The following is a 24,847-nucleotide window of genomic DNA, read 5'->3' on the forward strand; positions in this document are numbered from 1 at the left end:
TGAAGATGAAGCCTTGATAAGAGCAATTAACCTCTTTAAACAATTATTTTTATCACTATTAGTATCTCACAATGCTTCATAAGCAGTAGAATTTCAAATAGTTCTTGTTAGATACAAATAATTCAATGACAATCCTGTTTATTTAGGAAATTTTCATTTTTCTTGGGCCTCCTAAAAAAGTCTTTTAAGGTAATAAGAGCAATTACCAATGCCGTCAGTTCAATATCATAAAAGATAGCCTATTTTTGATACTTTTATATTTTTCTGTGATTTTCTCAGACTTCATAATATGACTAATTTTTGTTTCCAGTACTCTTGAGTCATCAGTACTAAAACAATTGATTTAAACATTTTTCTTGCCCTGAGCAATACTCCTCAGTATGATTGCTTATTTTATTCATTTAAAAAGATCTTTATATTAGATCTTTACTCAAAAATAAGAATTAGATGTGTAAAACTTCCAGCTCATATCCTAATAAACCAAGAGAAAAATTTCATTTGAATATATGAAAATTTATTTTGAAATTTTATTTAAAATGTTTTGATTTCACACGACTCGATGTTCTTTCCCAGACGAGTAAAAACTTTTCCACTATAATGTAATGTCCACAGAGACAAACCTAATTATTTCTAACATCTCTCTTTTTTCTGAAGAAAAAAGAAACACATATTTGTGATTTTTTGGAAGCTCTTGGGGAAATCCCAAAGATGTTTTTGGATGTAATAGATATTCTAAAATGTTTACTTTGGTTTTTTTCTAAATTTAGAGTTCTACTTTGGGAAAGCAAAATCAAAATCACTTTCACAGATTTGTTCACTTGGTGAATTAAGATTGTAGGTGACTGAGAGACTATGGGATTACCTATTTAATTAAACTGACAATAAATTTTTTTAAATAAGCATAAAAGGTTAAGAAAATGCTTTCTTGATTAATTTTTGTTATCTATGGTATTTTTCATTCAGACTGTGGTTTACAATGGGTTCTTGCTTCTATATACTTTTAATTTAATTTAACTGACTTCTAAATCTAACTGAGTTTTACAACTATCTATTTGTAATATAAATGTTGTAATGTATAATATAAATGTTGTACATAATAGTATAGGACCAGCTGCTTTATATTTATTGGCAGTATATTCATCGTGGGGAAACCAAAAAAAAAAAAGAATAGAGTACACATTTTTTAGCTCAAAAAAAAAATACTGTTAAAAGGAGAAACTCATCAATAAACTGCTATTTTAGGAGAGGCTGTACATTTCTTGGTTTTATTTACTATGATTCAATGCTCTGAAAATGTATCACATATGATTCATTTCTAATCATAACTTGAATTGCTTTATTTATTCCATCTGGCTCAAATTATTTTGCTCAATTATGTAAAAAATTAAATTTTGATGGTAGTTTATCACCTCTTTAAGTAAAATAGTATTCTAATTAAATAAGCATTAAAGATATAAAGTGTTTGTCAACATAAACAATAGTTAAGCAGAAAGAAGTTGTGATCTAAGTCCTATTAAATAATACTGTGGTTGTTTGAAAGTTAAAAATATGTGCCAATTTGTTACCAATTTTCAATTAAGAGACTTAAAGGGATGTAGAAAAGGTTTATATAATTCCTTACTTTTCAGTCTTTCAGTTAAAAGGGGAGAAATTTAAAGGTTAAACGGTGATAATGTGATCTCATTGTGATTAAATTTGCTAATTATATAACATGCTTAAAATAATAACTAAGTCATAAGCACAGTGTTAGCTATTATCATCATCATTATTTCCAGTCTTGTTTTTATTAGGATGATGATGATGTTGATGTTGTTGATGATGATGGTGATGAAGACAATAATACTGAGTTTTTCTTGCTTGTTTTCTATTGTTGTGACCTAGTCATTCCATTATGCATAAAATAAGCAACATTCTAGAATGCACAACCAAGGACTTTAAGATACAACAGTGGAAGTGTTTTTATTTGCTTTTGATTTTTTTTAAGTCATCAGGGTTTGATAGACTTGGGGAGTTTAAGAAATGAATTAAATTTGTGGAGCTATTTTTACCTCATATAAAACTAACAACCTAGACATCAAATTAAATCACTAGATAAACAATTTACATTTTACTTGATAGTTTTCTTTTCAATTTTAATGATAGTGACCAACTTTAAATTTGTTTGACATTAATAAGCACAGATTACATAAGTTACAAAATGTACTACCTCTAAATCAGATTCTGAAGAAACTAATATTATTGTTATTTGTAAAATGAATTTAACACTGTAGAAGCAGTGTTAAAGAAATTTTTATGAAAGAGACTCACTTAAGCTTTGTATCCTAAATTTACACATGAAATTGTGCATAATAATATAATCTTTAAAATACTGTAGGCTTTTCTGGAGATTTCAATTATATAAAGCAACAATAGCGAATAGAATAGCCATAAGTAGTACAATACTTTTCTTAGTATTTGTATGTATGCTTTATGGAAGAAAGAGATTAGGACAAGAGAAAGAACAGTAATAGTAGAAGGAGGAATAATTCACCTTACTTATGATCAAACTTTTCTTATGATCAGTAAGGAAAGTTAAACAGTGATTTAGTACTTAAATCACTAACAACAAATTAAAGAGAAACCCAGCAAATGCTAAGAAGTCACATATAGGTATATCTTAATATAAATGACACTTATGACTCCAGAGTTATTAAATATGCTGAGATTTATGCATAACTTGGCTGTTCAAATTTAGTACAGAAAATGCACACCCAGTGCTATGGTTAGTTGGCAGTAAGTACACATCTAATTTAGTATTCCGTGTAGCCATTGGAATTCCCATGACACATGGACTGAACCCAGTTAATTGCCATAGCTGATTCTGCATATGAGTGAACATACAGTAGAACTGAATCTATGAAATTATTAATTGAATTATCCTCTAAATGTGCCAAAGGATATTTTAGTTTTTATTCCCTTGGTAGTTTCCTTCAGCATAAATCAAATGAGAAAATTCAGTGACTGAAAAAAGTGTAAAAAAAAGTGTCAAGGTATTTTAGATATTTAAAAGAAAAAAACATGTGCAGTTAATTCTTAGCTAAGTTAAAGGGCTGGCTTCTTCACAAAATAGACAGTAAGAGTCTGTGAAAAGCAAGGTATTACTATAGATTAACCCAGGATTGAAGTACTAAGTTCTGTGATGTTAGGAGAGTCAAGCAAACATTGGCACACTTTTCTTCCTCTGTTAAATGGAGTGATAGTATATATAGAATAGTATAGTATATAGTATATATATACTATATATATACTATATATATATATAGTATACTATATATATATATAGAGTATACTATATATATATATAGTATATATATATACTATATAGTATATAGTATATAGAATACATACTTGTCCTGGGTTTTCATTCATTGAGTTAACTATTATTTACTATCTACTGAGTGTCAAATATAAATTCAGGTGCTGTACAGACTGTGAGAAAAGCAACATCATCCTTACTCTCATGGAACTTATGTTTTAATTAGGGGGATGGAAAACACACAACCACATTAAGATGAAATATACAAAAAAGTCATTAGACGGGGGCACAGCTAGTACAAAGGGCTGAAAGCAGGAAAGAGTCAGGGATGGTTAGGGTTTAAGGAACAAAGTTAATCTGGATCTGGATGGAGACAATGTCACAGAAGTAGGCATAGGCCAGCTAGTGTCGAACTTTATAAACCATCATAAATGATTTTGATTTAAGAGGTGTGAAAAGAATCTTTCCGAAAGGTTTAAGCATTATCTTAAAATAGAAACTAGTAGGCCAGTAAGCCAGGATGGGGTTTCTAAAATTGACCAGGTAATGAATATGGCTTTGACCAGATATATAATAGCATGGAGAGAAGCAAATGGTATCTTTATATACTGCGATTTATGGTGAGGAATGAATGTCAAAACTTTTAAAATAGAATATTCTATTAAAAAATAAAATTATTGTAGCTAGTATTTGTAGTTCTTAAACTTTAATATTAAAGAAAAATTTGAAAATTTTATACCATGAAGTATGATGACTTCAAGAGAGCACAGTGTTCTTACTGAAGTCTGTAAATTTTCTGGAGAGCATGCAAGACAGATTTGCTCTAATCCCAGTACTGTTTTACAAGGACCATTCATATGTCATAACAATATGATTTTAAAAGACTTAAATTTATTTTTCATTGATTGTAAAGCTTACCCTAATAATGCTTTTCAATTTTATTCACAAAATGGATAGTACTGTAGATAGTGAGGTTGTAAAGTGAGCTGGCTGATTTAATTAATCATGAACCTGTAAAAATTCAAGTAAAAGATTTTTATATTTCAGTTCCCACAGCTTGTGATGTGTTTTATGATCAGCTCCAGCCTTCTCACATGCCGGCAGAATTCAGGAATCCAGCTAGCACTCAACAAGAGTTAAGACAGGTCACAGGTACCAGCCACCCTGTGTTTTCAGGAAAAAAAAAAAAAAAAGAAAAAAAGACTTCAGAGCCTCAGAGGAAATGACAAGAGAAAGTGAAAAGCTTGTATTAAGCAAATAATCAAGTCAGCAAATCCTGTACAGTGACAGGAATGCAGTGATGACTTCTGTCAGCTCTAAGTCTCAGTAATAAGGAGAGAAAGAGAGAGAGAGAGAGAAAGAAAGGAAAGGAAAGGAAAGGAAAGGAAAGAAATAAAATAATATAAGGCATTTATCAAAACAGGAGTAACTCGACATCAAGTCTGAAGCCAGTCTTAAAAGTTTCTTTAACGTCTCCCGATGTGCCTGGAATATGAGTTTCCTGGTTCCAACTTTGAAGAAGTGACAGATTCAAATACTGACAAGCTTTGCTGTTTCTTCTTAGGCTGGCAACTTTAAATCAGAGTTTTAGTCAAGGTCATGGATAGAAGTATATTGAAATGCTCTAGTCTATACAGCTACCATTTAATTAAATCTAAATAATGTCTCCTTAGATCTTTCCATTGTGATAATAGTTAAGAGAACATAGTTCCTTGATTTTTAAAGTCTCTGTTCACTTTACATCCAATTTTACAAAATCTCCTTCTTACAATCTATGCAGTAATAGGTGCATTTTTATTAATCATATAACCATTAAGTAGAAGATATGGAAGCCTAAAAATAATCTACTTTCCAATATTTTCACCACCTAGGACCTCTTGTATTATTTTCTCTTGTGAATTCTCTGGTTTTAAAGATATTAACTTATTAAAATGATATTTAGTAAAGTGGGATTATTCTTCATTTTCATTATATATTCATGAATACATATATATATTCAATATATTCAACACCTATATATATATTCATATGAGTACATGTACCAGAGACTAAAAAACATGAAACAATTAGCATTACCCAAGAGATTTATATAATTCTAGCCAAAAGCAAATGTCACCTTTCATATGGTTTACTGCCAAAGATAATATTTACCAATGTGGTAAATATAATATTGGTAAATATTATAACTCTCTCTACATTTTTAAAATTTGTGCCAGACTCATGTTTTCTATGTTACTGGATTCTTAGAGATTCAGGAAACCAGTTCAACTCAATAATTCTATAATAAAAAAAAAAAAAAAGAAAGAAAAGAAAACCTAAAGTCCAAATTAATAAACAGAAAACAAAGGTAACTTCATTGCTATCTGGCAGAGGTGGAACTTAAATTCAATGGCAGGCCTGAAGCTATTTCTAATACAGTATTTTACTTATAAACAGCAACTGCAAAATTCTCTTTTCCAGTGTAGTTCATCTACTGTTGTGTGTGTGTGTGTCCAGATTCTGACTGTAAGACTTGTGACAATCAATGGGAATCACTTAGCACTGTGTTCAACACATTTCATGTGCTCACAGATGTTAGAGGTTAAAGTTCATCCTCTTTTGGGAAGATTTCCCTGTGCCTCCTCTGCACATCCTAATTAGGGCCAATGCTAATGCCTTTTGAGACAGGAACCTTATGCATTCTACTTCAAATGTGCTATGCATTGCCTTGCGGTATAGTTATTTGTTTTTGCATCTGCCTGATCCACTAGAAAGGATTCCCTGTTGGCCTGAATTCCCCACATTTAAACAGTGCTTAGTATAACATAGGCACACAATAATAATTTTGGATAATTAGTGCAGTGGCTGCCCTTCCCAGAGGTTCACATTCAGAATCTTTAAGAGGAAGCCTTAGGCATCTGATTCTTTTCCACCATAAATGCAAAATACAATGTTGAGGAAAAAAGGCAGGGTGACAAAACCATTACAGCTGAACAATTATATCCAGCATTTGCTAAGTGCTTAGTGTCAGTAGACACAAACTTGGATATTATTTTGACTAGAAATGTATAATCAGTTCAATCATTAATATTTAGAAAATTTTTAATATTTTGTTTTGCAAGACACGTTACGATAGCAGTGTTTGAAATGGATGATGGAATTAATGGAAAAATAAACAGTTAAAATATCAAACCAAATACAACCAAAGCATAAACAAAATGCAAATTACTCTCAATATCCTATAGAGTATACTTAAATTTTAAACCAGTTATTGTAAGAGTAAGGTATGTAGAAAAAACAGAATTGCATCACCCTTTTCATGGTAACATGGATCTAATTTAGAAATTCAAATAAAAATAAAGCCATTGTTTAAGGGATCGAGTACAATATATGATACCATTATACTGTCAGAATTAAAGCTGAGTTTTGCTTTCCTGAAAACATAAGAAAAAATGTAATACAGTTTTTTTAACTCTCAAGTATATTACTTCATGTACAGTGACTTAAATTTTTAAAACGTGAAAATTAAGGAATTTACAATTTAGTTCTGAATAATTAATGTCTCCCAAAAAATAAAACAGGTAACTCAAAATTCCCCTGAAATAATGCATATTTGTGTTCACTGTAGAATGAATTCATATATATATGAATATACGAATATACATATATATTCATTTACATATGAAAGAAACAGAATTTCACTGCTGAGAAAGGTGCAGAATGAGAAACATGCTAGTATTTATGTTTGACATTCTTAGAATATGGAAGATATTTTTGCACTTATGTCTAGCATTTTTTGCTATATCTTATGTATGGTATTTTTATTAACAAATTCCCCTTAGTGTTCGTTGTAGTCTAGAGCATTCTTTTAATAGGGGCAGTATATACTCCAGTAAAATACATGTGAAGTATAATTTAGCAAAATATCTATAAACTGTAACTATCAGGTTCAGATATGAAGACACCATACTCAAATTGGCGATTGCCCAGCACATGTTGGAATTAACAATGATGGAAGCAATGTAATATATTTTCACATATTAATGTTTCAACAGTGATTTGGAAACAGATAATAACCTAATTTATTAATCAATATCCTAACAAGAAGTTGAATATTGAGCTCTACTTGGGAAATTCCTGTGAATTTTCTTGATGTAAAAATTATATAGTAAATTCATTTAAAAAAATAAAATTAAGTGTTTTAAAAGACAATTATATTTTAAAATATTAGTAAATATGCCCACTTGCGGATAAAATTTATTCTTTATTGAGATGTCAGATGATAGCTTCCATTTACTTTAGGCAATTTTTTTGGTTTTTTTTTTTTTTAGTGCAAGAATTTACTTGTCTTGATCAAGAGCAAAAGTACTCTGAGTTAGCATATTCATAATTTCTTAATCACAAGAAAGCTAGACAACACTACTTTAAAATTACCTTTGAAATACAAATCTTGTATATAAGCAGTAACCAAATTAACTTTATACACTACATTATATTTCTTATTAATTCAAAATAGATGGTATATTAAAGTTACCAAACTGGAATCTAGGGGATTGTCTTTGACTTTCTCATATGGAAACAATGTGTTATCTCTCTGTTCACAATCTTATAGTTTATTATTTCAGTTTTTTGTGTCTTGTTGCTGAGGTTGATGTAAACATAACCTGTGAATTATCTCAAGTTATCTTCAGTTATAAAATAAATAATTTTGAGAGAACATATATAATAGAGTAAAACTCCAAAAGGGTGAGGGAAGCTTCTCTTTCATGTTCCATGTTTGATTCCCAATACCCAGAAGAGAACGTAGGATGAAATCAGGAAATATTTGTAAAATGTAAATTATACAACTAGGCAAAATATATTTTATTGTCTTCTTGTCCTGGTTCTTCTTTTCCTCCCCCTTTCTTCCCATCCTCCCTCCCTCTCCCTCTTTCTCTTTCTCCTACTCTAGTTTTAGATTTTATTTTTTCATATGTAAGATTAATTTTCCTGAGTTTTTATCTAAGCACTGTTTATTCAAGAATACTTTGCCAAAACATGGTTCTAGCCATAAAATCCAGGGTGGGGAAAATGACTGGCATTCCCCAGAATATATTTCTTTTTATATCTTAGCTTCTTGTACATCAGCATGGAAATTGGAAAACTGATTATTTTAATTATCTCACATTCTTGGCATCACCTGGACATAAGTGGGTGTACTAATGTGCAGTGTTTTCACTAAAATCATTCTAATCTGCATTACATTTTTACTTTATTGCTTAAATATAGTATACAGGACATAATAAAATGCTTCCTTGGTTACTTGGTATAATAACTTCAAACATTAATTCCAATGTTGAATAACATTGTTAATGATCTATAGTAGTCCCTGAGAATATATTTATACTTAGTAATATAATAACTGGCATAGCAGTGTGATTTCATGAAATTAATATAAAGAGCCAAAGACTGTGATCTTGGCTCTGCCACAGCCTTCCCAAGTATCCCAGAACAAGGTTTCTCGTATGTAAAATAAAGATTCCCATGTTCCTTTCCAGATATTAGATCTTATGAGATCTGCCCAGTTCTGCAGAACTTGTAATGACTGTGTGCACAAGTGTTGCAAGTTTAGCTTGGTTCACATTTAGATACTATAAACACAAAGATCTCTTCTTCTTGCAATGAGAACTTGATGAATTCACTCAGTTGGGTATAAATCTCCCATCTTTCCTGTCTGAAAGTCTGGTTGGAGTATACTTTTTATTGTGTGTGTGATACATTTAAAAAATAATTCTAACTCTAACACTTCACATGTACAAAATTACAGAAAACAACTCAATGATTCTTATCACAGTCACTTTTGCTTCAGATCTGTCTTTGTCATTTCCTCTTAAAGAGAGGGAAGCTAGGATTTTTGTTTGTTTTTAATTATCTTTCTTGGGAGTACCCTTTCTTTTGTCAAAGAGAAATTATTCTGACACTTGTTAAAAATGGTAAGGAAAACTTTATTCAAAACTGTGGCGGTAGGGGTCCAGACTGCTGCAATTAAGCAGAAAGATTAAACATAATGAGCATAATGACAAGAGTCAATGGATGGAAAATTACTAACAGGAACTTGATTAAATTTCAAGGATAATGTTATTCTTACTAAACTGGCCTAACAGGATTCTTGATAAAAGCAGGCCATGGACATAGGCATTAAGGAGCTTGAATGAAATACTTGGATTTTGTCACTTTTCAAGTTTCTCTTGTTTTTCTTCTCAACTCTGCTCAGATAAAAAATTTGTTCTTCCAATAAAGTTATTTATATGCATTATACTTTGTAAAATATTTTAATTTGGATTGAGGGGACATAAAGTACCTTAAGAGATGTTTCCAAAACTTTATAGTTCATATAGTCAGGAATTAATTTTCCCTATGCATAGAATACAGGGCACAAAACCTGACAAAGAATGCAACTTTAAGGTGAAACTTGGTCTATGCCTATCTTCCAATCTGCATATATATATATCTCATCAACTCTGGTCTTTCCACTGTTCTACTCATGGTATGTTCCTTTCCTTCCTCTAGGCTTTTTGTTTTTCTTTTTAACTGCCAAAATGTATTTCCTCCGTACAGCATTTCAAGCCTCTCATGATGTGAAAGCCTTACTCTTCTGAAAAGGCCTAATTTTCTGAAAATTACAATTTGGGGTTTACCAACCCGAGATTCAGCTACATTTGTTTAGCCTGAAGTCTTCACCTGTTGCCTCTGCCAGAGGTACATCCTTTTCCAAAAAGTGGCCCAATATCAATTGTTAGACTTCATTGACATGCCAACCTTGTGCCAGTGACTATGGCTGCCTTGCTACTGGTTTGATATTTACAAAGCATACAGTGTACAGGAATTTAGTTTCTGTTTTATTGTAGAGAGGAGTTATCAGTATTTTCCTGCCTCACACCTCAAATACATTTTAAAATGTAGCTTTCAGTATAGCATGTTTTGCCTGTAGCGTGTTTGCATGCAGCATCAGTAATTCCAAATTAAATTCCCACTGAGATCATTCAGGCAAGCAATTAGTGGCAATTGCTTGCTTTTACAGAAAAGCCAAATTATGCCCTAAGTTTATAGTTAAATTATAATAATATAATACACATACACACAGATGCTATGTTTCGGACAGAGTAGACTGTGAGGTATTAATAGTTACATTAATGTGTGTGATTTTCATATTGCGCTATATATATTATATGCAAATACATTAGTTATAAACCTCTCTGTAGCATATTCTAATTCTAAAGAGGTTATAGTTCATATAGATTAAGCAGTGATAAAATATCTTATAGATAGAGCTAGAGCTAGAAATGGATATAGATGTAGCTTAACTTTGACTTTGAATATCGGGAAGTTTGGCTTCTCTTACAGTTGCACCCTAATTAGTTATACATTCTTGGGTTTTTCATTTAATCTTCCCAGGTCTCGAAAAAGTTTTTTCTTTCCTTTTCTCCTTGAAAATACCTTCTGTTCAATTTAACTGAACCACTGAATTAAAAATTAACCGACAGTTTAATATCCAGTAAATTTGATGTACAGTCTTAGAGAACCAAGTAAGCATCTTACATTGCATAAGCCATCAGGTATATAATAGTGACCAAGACAAATCTTATTTTATTAAAGTATGATTGACTTACAATATTTCATTAGTTTCAGCTGTACAACATAATGATTTGATATTTTTACGCATCAGGAGATGATCACCAGGATAAGTCTAATTATCACCATAAAAATTACTACTAGATTATTACTACTGTCTATATTCCTCAGGCCATGCATACACACATTACATTCTTGAGACTTATTCATTTTATAACTTGAAGTTTCTTCCTCTTAATCTCCTTCCCCATGGCAACTGAAAATTTGTTCTCTGTATCTATGAGTCTGTTTCTGTTTTGTAATGTTTGTTTCTCAGATTTCACATGTAAGTGAAGTCATATGGTACTTGTCTTTTTCTGTCTGACTTACTTCACTTAGCATAATATCCTCTAGGTTCATACATGTTGTCACAAATAGCAAGATTTCATTTTTTATGGCTGAGTTATAATTCATTTTATATATATATATATATATATATATATATATATATATATCTCAATACCATATCTTCCTTTTTTTTTTTTTTAACGAAGTCAATTTTATTCTCCTTAAAGCACAAAATAGAGTCTTTGGTTGTACAAACATCCCTAGCTGTAGTCTTACCAGGAGGTCCCAGCTGGGGACGGGGCCCTTAGTCAGCGGCCAGAACTCCTGAGGGGACCTCTTTAAAATGCTAACAGCCGGGTTAAAGGACTCCAGGCAAGGGAGGCGTTGGAACTGGCAGGGTCCCCACCCCAATATACCATATCTTCTTTATCTGTTAAACTCATAAGATTCAGATCATTTGGTGGAGAAACAATCATATATCAATAGATCATTCCAATTTCTATGACCATGCTGAGGGAGAGCATAGGATCTGTGGAAACAAAGTAAGGGAACTAACCCACAATTGAAGGTTGTGGAAAGGCTGTGTTAAGTTACCGTGGAGCTTAGTTTTGAAGGCAGCCAGGTAAATGGAAGGACAGACTCATTGCAGCTACGGGAAAACCATAAGCAGATACATCTGTGTAATATTAGCACACTTAAGTGCCAATATGTGTCACTATTTATCTGATCCTCTTTTGTGGGACATTAAGTTGTTTTGAGATTTTGTTATTAAAATAACAATGTGCTAAAAGTCCTTTATATTAACATTTGATAATATTTCTACTTATTTCTCTGGAGAGATATCTAAGACTAGTTTGCAGAATGAAGATTACAAAGTTTTTTAAAGGCTTTTGTGTTCCTGAGGAATTGTCCCAAATATATTCTCCTCAGTAATGTATCATAAAGTCCACATCACCAACACATTGCTAGTAGTGAATATTATAATATTCCTGGGTTGAATAGAAATTCAATGGATCCCAGTTAAAATTGCCCCAGATTCACATACCACGCCTACAACTTTGTACTAGAATAAGCTTGATAGCTCTTACTCCGGATCTCTCATGCTTATGACAAAGTAACACCTTCCTCACAAAGTCATGAAAAAGATTAAATGAAATAAAATGTATAAGCTTACTGTCATATAGAAAGCATTCAATAAACATTTCATACTTCTATGTGAGATTGGCATTGAAAGCATACAGTAAAACATGTATAGGACAAGAATATTTAAATAATAACTTGTGCGTTTGTACTGGAAATTATAATTCTTATATTACATATCTGATATATAATCTGTTGATATAACAAATTTGGTAGAAGATCATCTTTAAGTAATTTGGGTAGTAAAACAAAAGGTTTAATTTAGGCAGTTTGAAATTGGTAACTTATGAGGGATATTAAGTTCTAAATAGTTAATATTAGTAGCAACAATAATCAGTATAAATACCAGCAACGTTTTAGCTACCACTTAATTTAAGAGTATGTTTTTATGTAGAAATTTGTAAAATGAATCCTCTCAATTATACAGTCAAGATATTGAGACTCAAAGAAGTTATGGTTGCTTGGCATTTGGGCTATGTCATAGTTCTTGGATGGAACAAGACTGAAAACCGTGTCTGTGTCTTCAAAATTAGGTTTCTTCAATAAAATGATGTAATGCATTTATAATATATTTTCTATTTTCTCTTACGTATCATTACAGAGGTCTGGTGTAGGGGCTTGACAATTGACACAGCATTATAGAAACTGATTAATATTCAAATTAACTTTTTTGATTAAATTAAACATACCTGGTTATTAAAAACTGGAAATGACATTTCAGGAAAATATTTGTTGTTTAGTTGTGATATTGCCATTTCAATTTAGATTTTATATCTGCCTTAAAATATTTTATAGAAAACATTATATGACTAGGATAAAGTTAAAAAAATGGCACAAGACCACAGATTTTGTTTATCCTAAACTCTCACTTCATAATATGAGTTGTTTCAGAACTATATTTCACATATGTAGAGAGCCATTAATTTACTTCATGGAAATTTTTGTCAGATTATTAAAAGCAAATAACTCTGAGTGTTAATATTTCATATTTTAATAATTGGCTGACTGAATATTTTTATATTAATATTAAAATGATTTGATGAAACAGTGAAATGATATATTTTCATTATTTCTGATATCACATATTAAATATATGAAATTAGAATTGCTGTGGCTTCTTTTTGTAGTCAGTAATGATTACTATTGTTTATACTAATTAAATGACTCTCTTAAATAAAAGGTCTGTAATGTTATATTATATTGCTTTACAGATGCTCCCAAGTTCATATCAAACCAAACAATTTATTACTCTTGGGAAGGAAATCCAATCAATATAAGCTGTGATGTGAAATCTAATCCACCAGCATCAGTCCATTGGAGAAGAGAGAAATTAGTCTTGCCAGCTAAAAACACCACTAATTTAAAGACATATAGTGCAGGGAGAAAAATAATATTAGAGGTAAGTCTTCACGTACATATCAACAAATTGTATTATTTTAGCAGTTATCTACTATTTTAGAACATGTTTAAATATCTTAGTATATTAATATATAATATATATTTCTATCCTATAATATACATATACCCTGTTGTATATATTTCATGTTTACTTACTTGAGGGAAATTTTATGCATTTGGATCATGGTTTGTTAATGGTTAATGTCTCACCACTTATATAGTAATATGGGTATATAGCAAAAGCCATTATTTTTCATGAATTTATTTTTGGAAAAAAACCCACAATTATATCAGGAAGAAAATAAGGAGAAAGAATGAGTAATTTGTCAGTTATTGAGGGCCAAATGTTTAATTTCAGTGTTGCTACTGGATACTGAGTCTGTGGTTACACCTTCATGCTCCTTAGACTGGTATATATAAATGCTATCTACTGGCTACATATTTACACGTTCCTAAATAAACCAGATTTACTTGTTAATTGCCTAATTTTATTTTATTATTTTACATTAAGATTGTAGATAATTGCTTTTATACTGCCAAGTGCCTGGCCTTTAAATTATGTTTGAATATAATACCTTTAATTTAATAATTGCAGATTATATGTGTAAATATCAATTTCCAAAGTTTATTTTAGTCTATGACAATGATCATGAAGCCTCCCAATTTATGATGCTTTCATAACAATTAGGAATCTTCCCCAAACAACCTTTCTAGCTAAAAACATGCTACATTTTCTCTACTAATTCAATATACATAAATTTTAAAGATGCATGTTTTAGAATAACATTTGAGATACGTACCGCATTAACTTAAAGGTATTCACATTGGTGCCATATTAACACTTCCACCCAATAAATGGACTTAGTGAAACATTTAGTTGATAGAATGATTTAGCTATCACTTCCCCCAAATGTTTGGATAGCTCACTGTTCGGTAATTAAGCCACATTGTCTAAATCTATTTCAATTTAAATTGGGTTTTTTTTTCCGTTTGTTTGTTTTTTGGTATCTGTATTAGAAGAACTATTTATTTTTATTTATTTATTTATTTTTTTGGTGGTACGTGGGCCTCTCACTGCTGTGGCCTCTCCCATTGCGGAGCACAGGCTCCGGATGCACAGGCCCAGCGGCCATGGCTCACGGGTCCAGCCGCTCCACGGCATGTGGGATCTTCCCGGACCGGGTCACGAACCCGTGTCCCCTGCATCCGCAGGCGGACTCTCAACCACTGCGCCACCAGGGAAGCCCTAGAAGAACTATTGACAAATTGACAGGGAGCTCAATTTCACAAAGACTTTGGCCAGATTCAATTGAAATTTTAGGTATTTAACCCTAGCATAAAACTGAGGTTCTTTGATTAAATACATATATTCATTTTTTAATTTATGATTTTTTGAAAGTAACAAAACATTCTATAAATCCTTTGGGTTATTACCAATAAATGCATTTCTAAAGGACATCCACATTTGTTCATTTGTTTTGCCTAGGCACTCCCCTGAGGTAAGAGGACAACTTTGCAATATATGAACAAAATTGGATGCAGGAGGTTTCTAATAGGTTGATTGGAATAATATTCTGCTCAGGATCATCTGTATTGTTCCTTGCCCTGAGTAAAGGTGCTAACGGTTAAATAAATGATTTTCTCACCATGGAATATACAGAAAGAGGAAATCAAATTTTTGAAGGTTTAGGGAAAAGACTTGCAAACTCCTTTATTAACATTGTACTCTCAGTTTATATTTTGGTGTTCAAAACCACATTTGTTATTCTGTTATATTCTATCAAAGCCCAACATCTGAAGCAAACTTGATTTTGACTGCATATTAAAATATGAAGAAGTGGTATCATAAGTAGATGTTTCTAGCACTTATTAGATAAATATCAACAATAATCCGCATATTTTAAACATTTAAATATTTAAAATAAATATATATTATGTATCTTTGTCGTATATTATTTTGATTAAATTATCTTTTTTCACTGTGCTGGGATTGGGTGTACAACCACTATTGGACTTTACTGCTTTCCTAGAATACACCAAATATACTGCAGGGCACATGATTTGGCCCAGTTGTCGAGATCTGTGTGTTTTTAATAGTCTGTGTTACTAGGGGTATTTTCTGTATTTGTTAATCATAAAACATGATAAAGAAATTATTTCAGATAAAATTATAAAGCTTTTATCTTTTGATAGGCAAACTCCCAGGAACAGAAAAACAACTGAATTGAGCTTTTTAAAGTTTTATTCCAGTTAAAATAGGTATATTTAAGTTACTTCATTAATCTTGAGGAGCTGTGCAATAGTCAGGATTCTTTGTCACGGCCATCCTGTCTTTGAGTTCAGTACACATTCTTCCCTATGGGCTATGCAAATGACTTTCTCATATGCCTGTAGAATAAAGACATTTTTTTGGTCAAATTCCTTTCTCAGTAGTAAAATTATTTTAGAGTTAAATTAACCCAATTTATTAAAACCTGAATGCATGAAAAATGAATATTTTAGTCACTTAGAAGTACTTATATAAGAGCTGTTAAAGCCTCTAGTCCTTAAACGTATGATCTATTCCTAGATGGACAGCTGACTAGAAGATGAATGACACAGCTTTTTTGTACTCTTTCAGAATTATTATCTTCAATGGACCTCAAAATTGCACTTTTAGTTAATAGCCTCCCATTATCACAAAACCATTTCCCCCTTTGGGGACAGACTTGAAATTAACAGCAACTCTTGTTGTAAGCATATTCTCTCTTAATAATAGTAACTGGGATTGAAAATTATATCTTTACTATCATCAAATCTCTTTTCTGAATTGATACTTCAGAATTTCGGTACATTATAATTACAGGGTTGGTCCCACCATTCAGCAGTAGAATCCCAGAATGTTAACTTAATTATGGATTTCAAATGTGTAAGGACTGAGGTCAGCTATTTTCCACCTAAACTGAAAGAGAATTATAGGAATTGAACAGAAATGGAGGCAAGATACTGTTATTAGATATCAAGATAATGTGCCTATCTACAGGAATTTCTACACAAGGGCAATATTTCCTTGCAAAGTGTCTGCCTGGAAAGATTTTTCTTTTAAATGGGTCCTCATCTTTTGTTAGTATTTTATGTTCAATAAAGTCATAAGAGGAAGAGAAAGCTGACATATTTCGAGCCTTTCTTAACTTTAAATCTGCCTGATCTTAGGCTACAACCTAGAAAACAAAGAGTTAACAATGCTTTTGGTACAAGATTCCTGTTTTCAAATTCAGGTCTGCAACAATTACAGATTACATATTTTTCAAACTGTGTACTGCTTTCTGAACTTTCATATGTAAATATCTAATGATTTTTCTATTCAATATATGTAACAAAATACTGGCATTTACTTAATAATTTGGTAGACTAACTATAATTTACCTGGGCCTATGGGTAGTACAGATCCATGGATTACATCTTAAAAGGACAGAAAAAAGAGTTACGGCAGGGAGTTGTGAATAATTGAATATGTATAAAGATGGTAAGTCATGATAGAGGCTATTTTAAAATTTCTGTGATATTGTTTTAAAATTGTGAATTTTTATTATTATAATTATTTTAGATTGCACCTACATCTGACAATGACTTTGGACGATATAATTGCACAGCCACTAACCGTATAGGAACAAGATTTCAAGAATATATTCTTGCTTTGGCTGGTAAGTATAGCACAGTAATTTCTGAGAATTCATAAAATATTTCTTGAAGCAAATAGAGTTTACATTTTGATAATCCTGATACAGGTTATTATTAGAAACAAAGAACTGGTGCTTAAAAATTTAGAACAGTTGTATCTGATATATAGTGAGGACTTCAAGATTAATTTTAACCCTGATTCTAATTCCCCCAACTTTATACATGACACATCTATGAAAGAAGTAGGAAACGTATGTCTTAAGACATCAAATTACATTTCATGTAAAGTAAGAATCTTGTCAAAAAATAAAAACAAAAGATATCTTTAGAGAAAATGAAATTAGTCTATTTTAAAATTCTAAATTTGAAAGAACAAATAATAACCTTATTTTTAAGCTAAATCGAAAATTTAGAGTTATGTAACTTGCTGAAATGTTTCATTTTGTATATATAAAAGCATTCCAGTTCTTCCCTTAAAGCTTAAAGATATAAAAACAATATCATGTAGATTAAAATTTACTTTAACTAGAAACCCTGTTATGTGTTTATTTATATTTATGTGAGTATATACAAGCACATATAGTTATAGAATTTGTCATGTTTTACAAGACTTATTAGGAATCTGGAAATATCCATTTTTATGCTTTGCAAAGTTCAGATGATGCAAAAATGTGATCTATTGTCTTCTAATTCCAGGTCAAGAAATATCAGAAAATTACTGTAATCTTATGTTTTGATAGAATAAATAACTTCCATGAAAATATTTTAAAACTTTTTCAGAGTTCAAATACGTAACTCTTCTTTTATATTGTTATGAATGATATTTATTTCTTTTGATTTGTAAATATATCTCAAAATACATCATTAGTTGTAAAGATCAAAAGAGAAATTTAAAAATTTACAAAGCTAATAATAATCAAATTATTATGTAACTGGAAAACCTGCTATACTCCAATTCAAGTTTTATTTTACTACACTGGGGGAAAAGGGAGAGAAGGATTGTGTGAAAGGGTTTTAGGGAAGGAAACAAGAAGGAAAAAGTAAAGATGAGAGGTAAAGATAGAAGGGAAAGGAGACCGGAGGGATGAAATAAGGAAGGAATAAAGCACCGTGCACTGTCTGCCAGGAAGTCATTAGAGAACTAATCTTAGTGAAAGCCATTTGAAGTAGACGCTACACATTTAGGCATCTGAATAAACCATAATACAAGCAAATTAAATTCTAGGAAAATGAAACATGTTAAATCACATCAAATTCATTGACAATAAGTTGAAGTATCAACTGTAATAGTGAGAAGAATTCACTACTCATATTAATTCCAAGCCTTAGTAAATTAGGCAGTGTTCTTGTAATTAGTATGAACTTTTTATAAATAATAACTAGATATATGATTATTATATTACTCTATATATTTATGGATAATTATATTAATACTGATGTACTGTTATATATTACCTTTTTTTTACAAGGTAATGTATATGACCCAGTTTTCTATAAGGTAAAACTTGATAAATGACCAAATTTTTTTTTCAGTTTTTGAGAGATCATAATTCTGAGAAAATATGAAAATTAGAACATTATACTGTTGATATTTAAACAATCTTATTAAATTCAAGGAAATACTAATGTCTGTGTACCTTCATATCTCACATTACTTACAGTAATATTTTTTCATTAAAAATATATTTTATACATATCCTTCTAATGAAGATATGAAATTAGTGAGTTTCCCTCTTTCCCACTATAATAAAAAACAGAAAATGTTCATTCAAGATAAGAGTTATTATGTTATCGGAAATATTTCTCAAATACTGCAATTATCCTCATATTCCAAAATTTTGTGACTAATACAGGCTAAAACTTTGTTTCAGAAAAGATATATTCAACTGAAATTGTTATGAAGATATAAAAATGAATTAGACACTGTATCTTAGGTGGGAAACATACCTTTATTTATCAATATTTATGAATATGATTCCTTTGAGGAGACTCCTTTATTTAATGCTTATAAAATTTAATCTTTCCTACAGAATTCAAACACTAAAAGTATAATGTGATTTTAAATGAAATATTTTGAGAAACATTATATAGAAATTTAAATATTTCAAAATATATGGTAACATCACCATTCAATATGTCATTGGCCTATTTGACCTAGTAAAAGGTCAAGTTCATTTGACTTATGTTATTTTACACTGTAACATATCGCTTTGTTCCCAAAGAGCAATAAATTAAAACAGGCAAAATTTAGCATGAAATTTTGTACTACATATTCAGTGAAAAAAGGAAAAGCTACATTTTAAATTATTTTGCATCAAAAATATTTTTTTCTTCCCTCCTTTCTTCCTTCTTTCCTTCCTTTTTTCCCTCCTGAATAATTAAATCCTACCTCTGAGCAAGGTAGGCATTTGTATGTGGATGGGGTAGGGCACAGCAGCCTGGCATAGGGTGCTAGACCCTGAAGGGAATGAATGGAGTTAAGGGGTCTTCAGTGGTTCAGTGTTGGGTCCCAGGCTGTGTGAAAAGAATGTGCCTCTTTAAAAACAGAAACAGCAACCCAGAGAGGAGTATTGGAATCTGAATCAGAGTAAGGAGGATTTTAAATAAAGGAGTGGGGGCAGTGATCGATGATTCATTTCTGCAAAGTCGGTAGGGTTAGCATGGCTAATATAGCTATTTCACCTTTGGAGAAAAGATAGGGAAAAGGCAAAAATTAGAATGATCCTTGGCTGATGATTGGTTATTGGGGGTATTCAGGTCTTAGGTACATAGATGGATAGAGAAAAGAAGTGAAGGTGGTGTGTGTGTGTGTGTGTGTGTGTGTGTGTGTGTGTGTGTGTGTGTTCAGCCACTTCTACTAGGAGCTTCTTTTGCCAGGCATGTGATTTAGAAAACAATTTCTGAGCAAATTCTATACATTGAGATGATTTGGGAGCTACAACATCCCAATAACAAAAGAGCGTACTTGGCAGACAGATCTTGGTTTCTAAGCACACTTCTTCACTGGGAGTAACCAGGGGTGTTTGTAAAATTGGCCGATTCTAGGAGTGGGACAGAGAAGTACAAGATAAGCCTGGAATAATGTCTTGAGCCATAAAGAAAGGAATATTTTTTAAAAAAAAAAAAAGATGGCTGTATGTTAAAAACATCCATTGTCCAACTTTAACAAACATCAGAATATACATTAATTCAGCTAAGGAACGTCAATGGTTGGTAAAGAGGTTGTGAGAGTTAGATGAGAAAAAAAGCAGTATAGTCTTAAAGTACCTATTCTCAAATTATTAGTTAATTACAAAGGGAAAAATAGTCACTTTACAGTTGATAAAACTAGCAGATCCCATTTCGATTAAGTGATCAAAGTTAATATCATTAGCAATGAGAAAATTAAACTTTCATACTATCAAAAAGAGGCAATGGGAAGAACACAGAATAACAGCTGTGATATTCTTGCCAAAAATGCATAATCAGAATCTAGTGTGAGGAAATATAAGACAAATCCAAATTGAGGTACCATCTATAAAATAGCTAGCCTTCAAAGTGTCAAAGTCATGAAAAGCAAGGAAAGATTAAGAAAAAGACACATAACAAATAAATTCCATGCATACATCCTTTTGTTATAAAGGACATTATTGGAATAGGGGTAAAATTTGGTTGTGGTCTTTGGATTAGATGACAATTTAATTATTTCATAGATCTTATGAAGGAGGATGTCGTGTTGCAGAAAATAAATGCTAAAGCTAGCATCATGTCAACTTACTTTAAATAGTTCATATCAAAAAGAAAAGTTCCATGCATGATTCTTGCAAATTTTCTATAAATATACATTTATTTTAAAAGGAAAAAGAATAAAAAGGAAAGAAACTAAGGCCAATAAACAAATATGCATAAGATAGAGCTGCTTTAGAAAAGCAACATGTGAACACAGGTGACTATCTTAATAAGTAGCCACATCTTTTGCATGTGTGCATACACACTTTGATATATGATCCTGTAAGTTGCTTCAAAATATTAAGAAGAGCATTTTTCATATTAAATAATCATTTATTCACACGCTACTATTTTAAAATATGCAGGTATAATTTTCACTCTAAAATATAGCAATTTACTTAGACATTTATTTTAAATCTCTTAATAAGTATGATGATAGCATTGTTCTTAACAATGGAGATACAGTCTTCAGTAACAGTGAAAATATAACAGGGTATAGAAATAGGCTTATGGATGCCACTCATACTCATGAGCTGGATATTCCACCTCCATGCCTCCCACTTATTTTGCCATTATCTCTGTTGGGAAAGAACAGCTATATGAAGTTATAGTAAGAAGAGATAGAAATGATTAGCTAAATTGAATCATGAGTACTCATCTTCATAATTGTCATAGTAGTTCAATGAATTACATGTGATATTTATACTTATTTTATAGAAGAAAGTTGCATTCACAAATGAGGAAGAAATATGTAAAAACACATTTGTTGTTATATCTATCATTATAACAATTTAAATAATGAGTAGACTAAAATATTGGCTAGATCAAAGTGCTCCAGAGAGCAGCATTTCTTTTTATGGTACCATTTCCTACGTATGACCTTAATGGGTCAAGTCCTATTCTTTTAACCCCATCTTTGTTTTTACATTTTCACACAAGTAATACAAAGGAACCTAAGATTGTTCATTTCTAGAATGATTTTTTTTAAATAAGAGATATTTCACTGTACTTTGATTAAATCACAAAAACCCTTCTATTAAACTCTGGCTTCATATTCATGGGCAAATTGGTCCAGTCCTCTTTGGTCTAGTTCTCATCTTCAAAAAACTGAAATAAATACTTTTTATTCTATAGTTTTATGGGAAATGCAACATTTTTCACATGTGATTGCTAACTAATTTTGTTAAATTAATGTTTTATCAACATGCCAAATAAAAATAAAATTAGATAGACACTGAGACCGAAAGATATTTTTTTTAAGGATTTCATCATGAAACTTTAAAAAATGTACCTCCTGGTGACTTTCTATCTAGGAAGCATACTTTTTTTTTTTTTTTTTAAATGCCTATCTTGGAACAAATTAAAAATGTAGAACACATAAGGATAAATGAAATTGCAACCATATAGTTAACAATTATCATTTCTTCTTTATAGTTTTTCTACTTCCAATAGATCATAATCTGACAAGCCATTCTGTATAGGTACATGTGTATTTTAAAGAGCTTTTCCGGGCTTCCCTGGTGGCGCAGTGGTTGAGAATCCGCCTCCGGATGTAGGGGACACAGGTTCGTGCCCTGGTCTGGGAAGATCCCACATGCCGCGGAGCGGCTGGGCCCGTGAACCATGGCCACTGAGCCTGTGCGTCCGGAGCCTGTGCTCCACAACGGGAGAGGCCACAACAGTGAGAGGCCCGCGTACCGCAAATAAATAAATAAAGAGCTTTTCCTGAAAGACTTTATCTTTTCAACCTCATCAAATGATTTTATGCATAATTTTCTTAACTTTCTTAATTCATTTCATCATTGCTATACTTAGTTTTTAACTGGAAACTTTTCATATTAAACCTTAATATGGAGATCTCACCTTTGCTTCATTAATTGGCACCCTTTTCTGATCAAGTTACCTTCTCCTGGGCAGTTGCAGGGAAGGGACTCTGCTGTAAGCTGTCAGCAGTTAACACTTCGAGCACTGGGGAAAGGGAGCTTTGGATCTGAAGAGGGTTTCAGCATGCCACAGCAGCCACTCCAAGATCTACCTGAGAAACCATTGCGAGGACTAAGTGAGGAAATGCAGCCGAAGTACTAGCACATTTTGTATGCTCGACAAGTGTTAGTGACTTACTATTATAGCCAAATTATAGTTTATATTTTTCACTTTTCTTATGGGTATAAGGAATAAGCTACAAATAATAATCCATATTGTTGATGTCTCTTTAGATATAATACCCAGATCTGGGCATCACAGATGAATGCACAGTAAAATCTGATAATGGGATAATGACCTTGTTTATTCTGAACACTGTATTTTATTAAGTAATACAGAATTTCATTTGATTTTGCCACATTTTTCCTTCCAGTGTTTTTTCCTACATCTTTTTCACACAAACTGCTATTAAATGAGGTTCCCTGTGCTATGTTTCACAATTGATATCTTTTTTTAACCTCAGTTCAGGACTCTGTACTTACCCCTATTAAATTTCATCATGCCCATTTGAGTTCATCATTTTAACCTACTGAGACCCTGTCAAATCCAATCTTTTTGCTCTCTTTCTCAGATTGATTTAATTCACAAATATCATGAAGCAGTCATCTGTATTTTCACCTAGGTCTTGGGTAAGCCTATACAAGTCATTTTTGTGAATAGAGACCATCTTACAGGTTAAACTGGATCAATTGAACAGAATTCTGTAGATATGGAATTATAGACAATCTACTTGCCCTTGTACCTGGACAGCATTTTATCCAGACCCTTGTTCTGTAAAAGTTGAAAGCAGGTTAAAAGTTGTTCACTTGAAAACACTCTTTCTTCAACTGAATATAAAACTAGATTTCTCCTACATGATCTGTTTTATGATCTAGCTTGGAAAATCTACATCTTTCTCTTTTTTTCCTATATTGTAAGGCAAGCTTTTATTTGTCTTCAAAAACTGTTTATGACATCCTTGTAATTTCCTCATTCCCATACTCCTCTGAAAAAATTAAACTAATATAACTAGATATTATTTTTAGGGATCCATGCTTGTATCAATTCTGAATCACTTGTTAATCTACTCACTCAGCATACATAAAATGTGATTCTGGTAGGTACTAAGCACTGGTTTAGATCTTGGGAATACAAAGATGAATAATACTTAGCAACTGATTTTCACAAGTAAGCTATAGTATAAAAGATATGAGTTGCAATAGAAGTGTGCATCAAATGCTTGGGAACACAAAATGAAATTATGACTGTAATTCTTGGGGAAAGCTTCAAACAGGTATCAACTTTTGAACTGAATCTGAAGGAGGAGAAACAGATCCAGTGAAGAAGTAGTAGAAAGATGGAAAGAATCAAGATGGGAAAAGGCATGAGATTTTAATGGAGGACAGGATGGCATATCCTGTGGGTGGGTCAGTGGTGGTGATATGAATAGAAAGTCAGTAAGGAAGCAAATTATGGATCTCCTTAAAAACATTCATCATGTTTACATTCTGTTACATCATATATACAGCAAGGGAAGTTTGGAGTTTTTAGTCATAAAGCAACATGATCCACTTATCATGAAAAAACTATCTTGATTTCTATCTTTCTCTAAATAGCCTAATATATAAATGTATATGTGTGTGTATATATATATATATATATATATATAGAGAGAGAGAGAGAGAGAGAGAGAGAGTGAGTATATATAAAATATATATATAAAATTAGGGAAATGGATTGCTTTTTTTTTTTGGTCTGGTGAATGAA

The 24,847-nt window shown here is 31.5% G+C and overlaps 1 protein-coding gene across 2 annotated transcripts in view; it reads left to right on the top strand.

Moving 5' to 3' along the window:
* Window positions 1-24,847, top strand: part of NCAM2 (neural cell adhesion molecule 2) — a 492,766-nt gene that overhangs the window by 366,417 nt on the left and 101,502 nt on the right. For both annotated transcript variants that reach the window (XM_067034950.1, XM_067034951.1), the window contains exons 10-11: window positions 13,564-13,751; window positions 17,337-17,433. In XM_067034950.1, coding sequence (XP_066891051.1) covers window positions 13,564-13,751; window positions 17,337-17,433 — 285 coding nt within the window. The remainder of the gene's footprint in view (window positions 1-13,563; window positions 13,752-17,336; window positions 17,434-24,847) is intronic.

Source organism: Kogia breviceps, chromosome 5 (genome assembly GCF_026419965.1).
Source record: "Kogia breviceps isolate mKogBre1 chromosome 5, mKogBre1 haplotype 1, whole genome shotgun sequence".
In the NCBI taxonomy this organism is placed as follows: Eukaryota; Metazoa; Chordata; class Mammalia; order Artiodactyla; family Physeteridae; genus Kogia; species Kogia breviceps.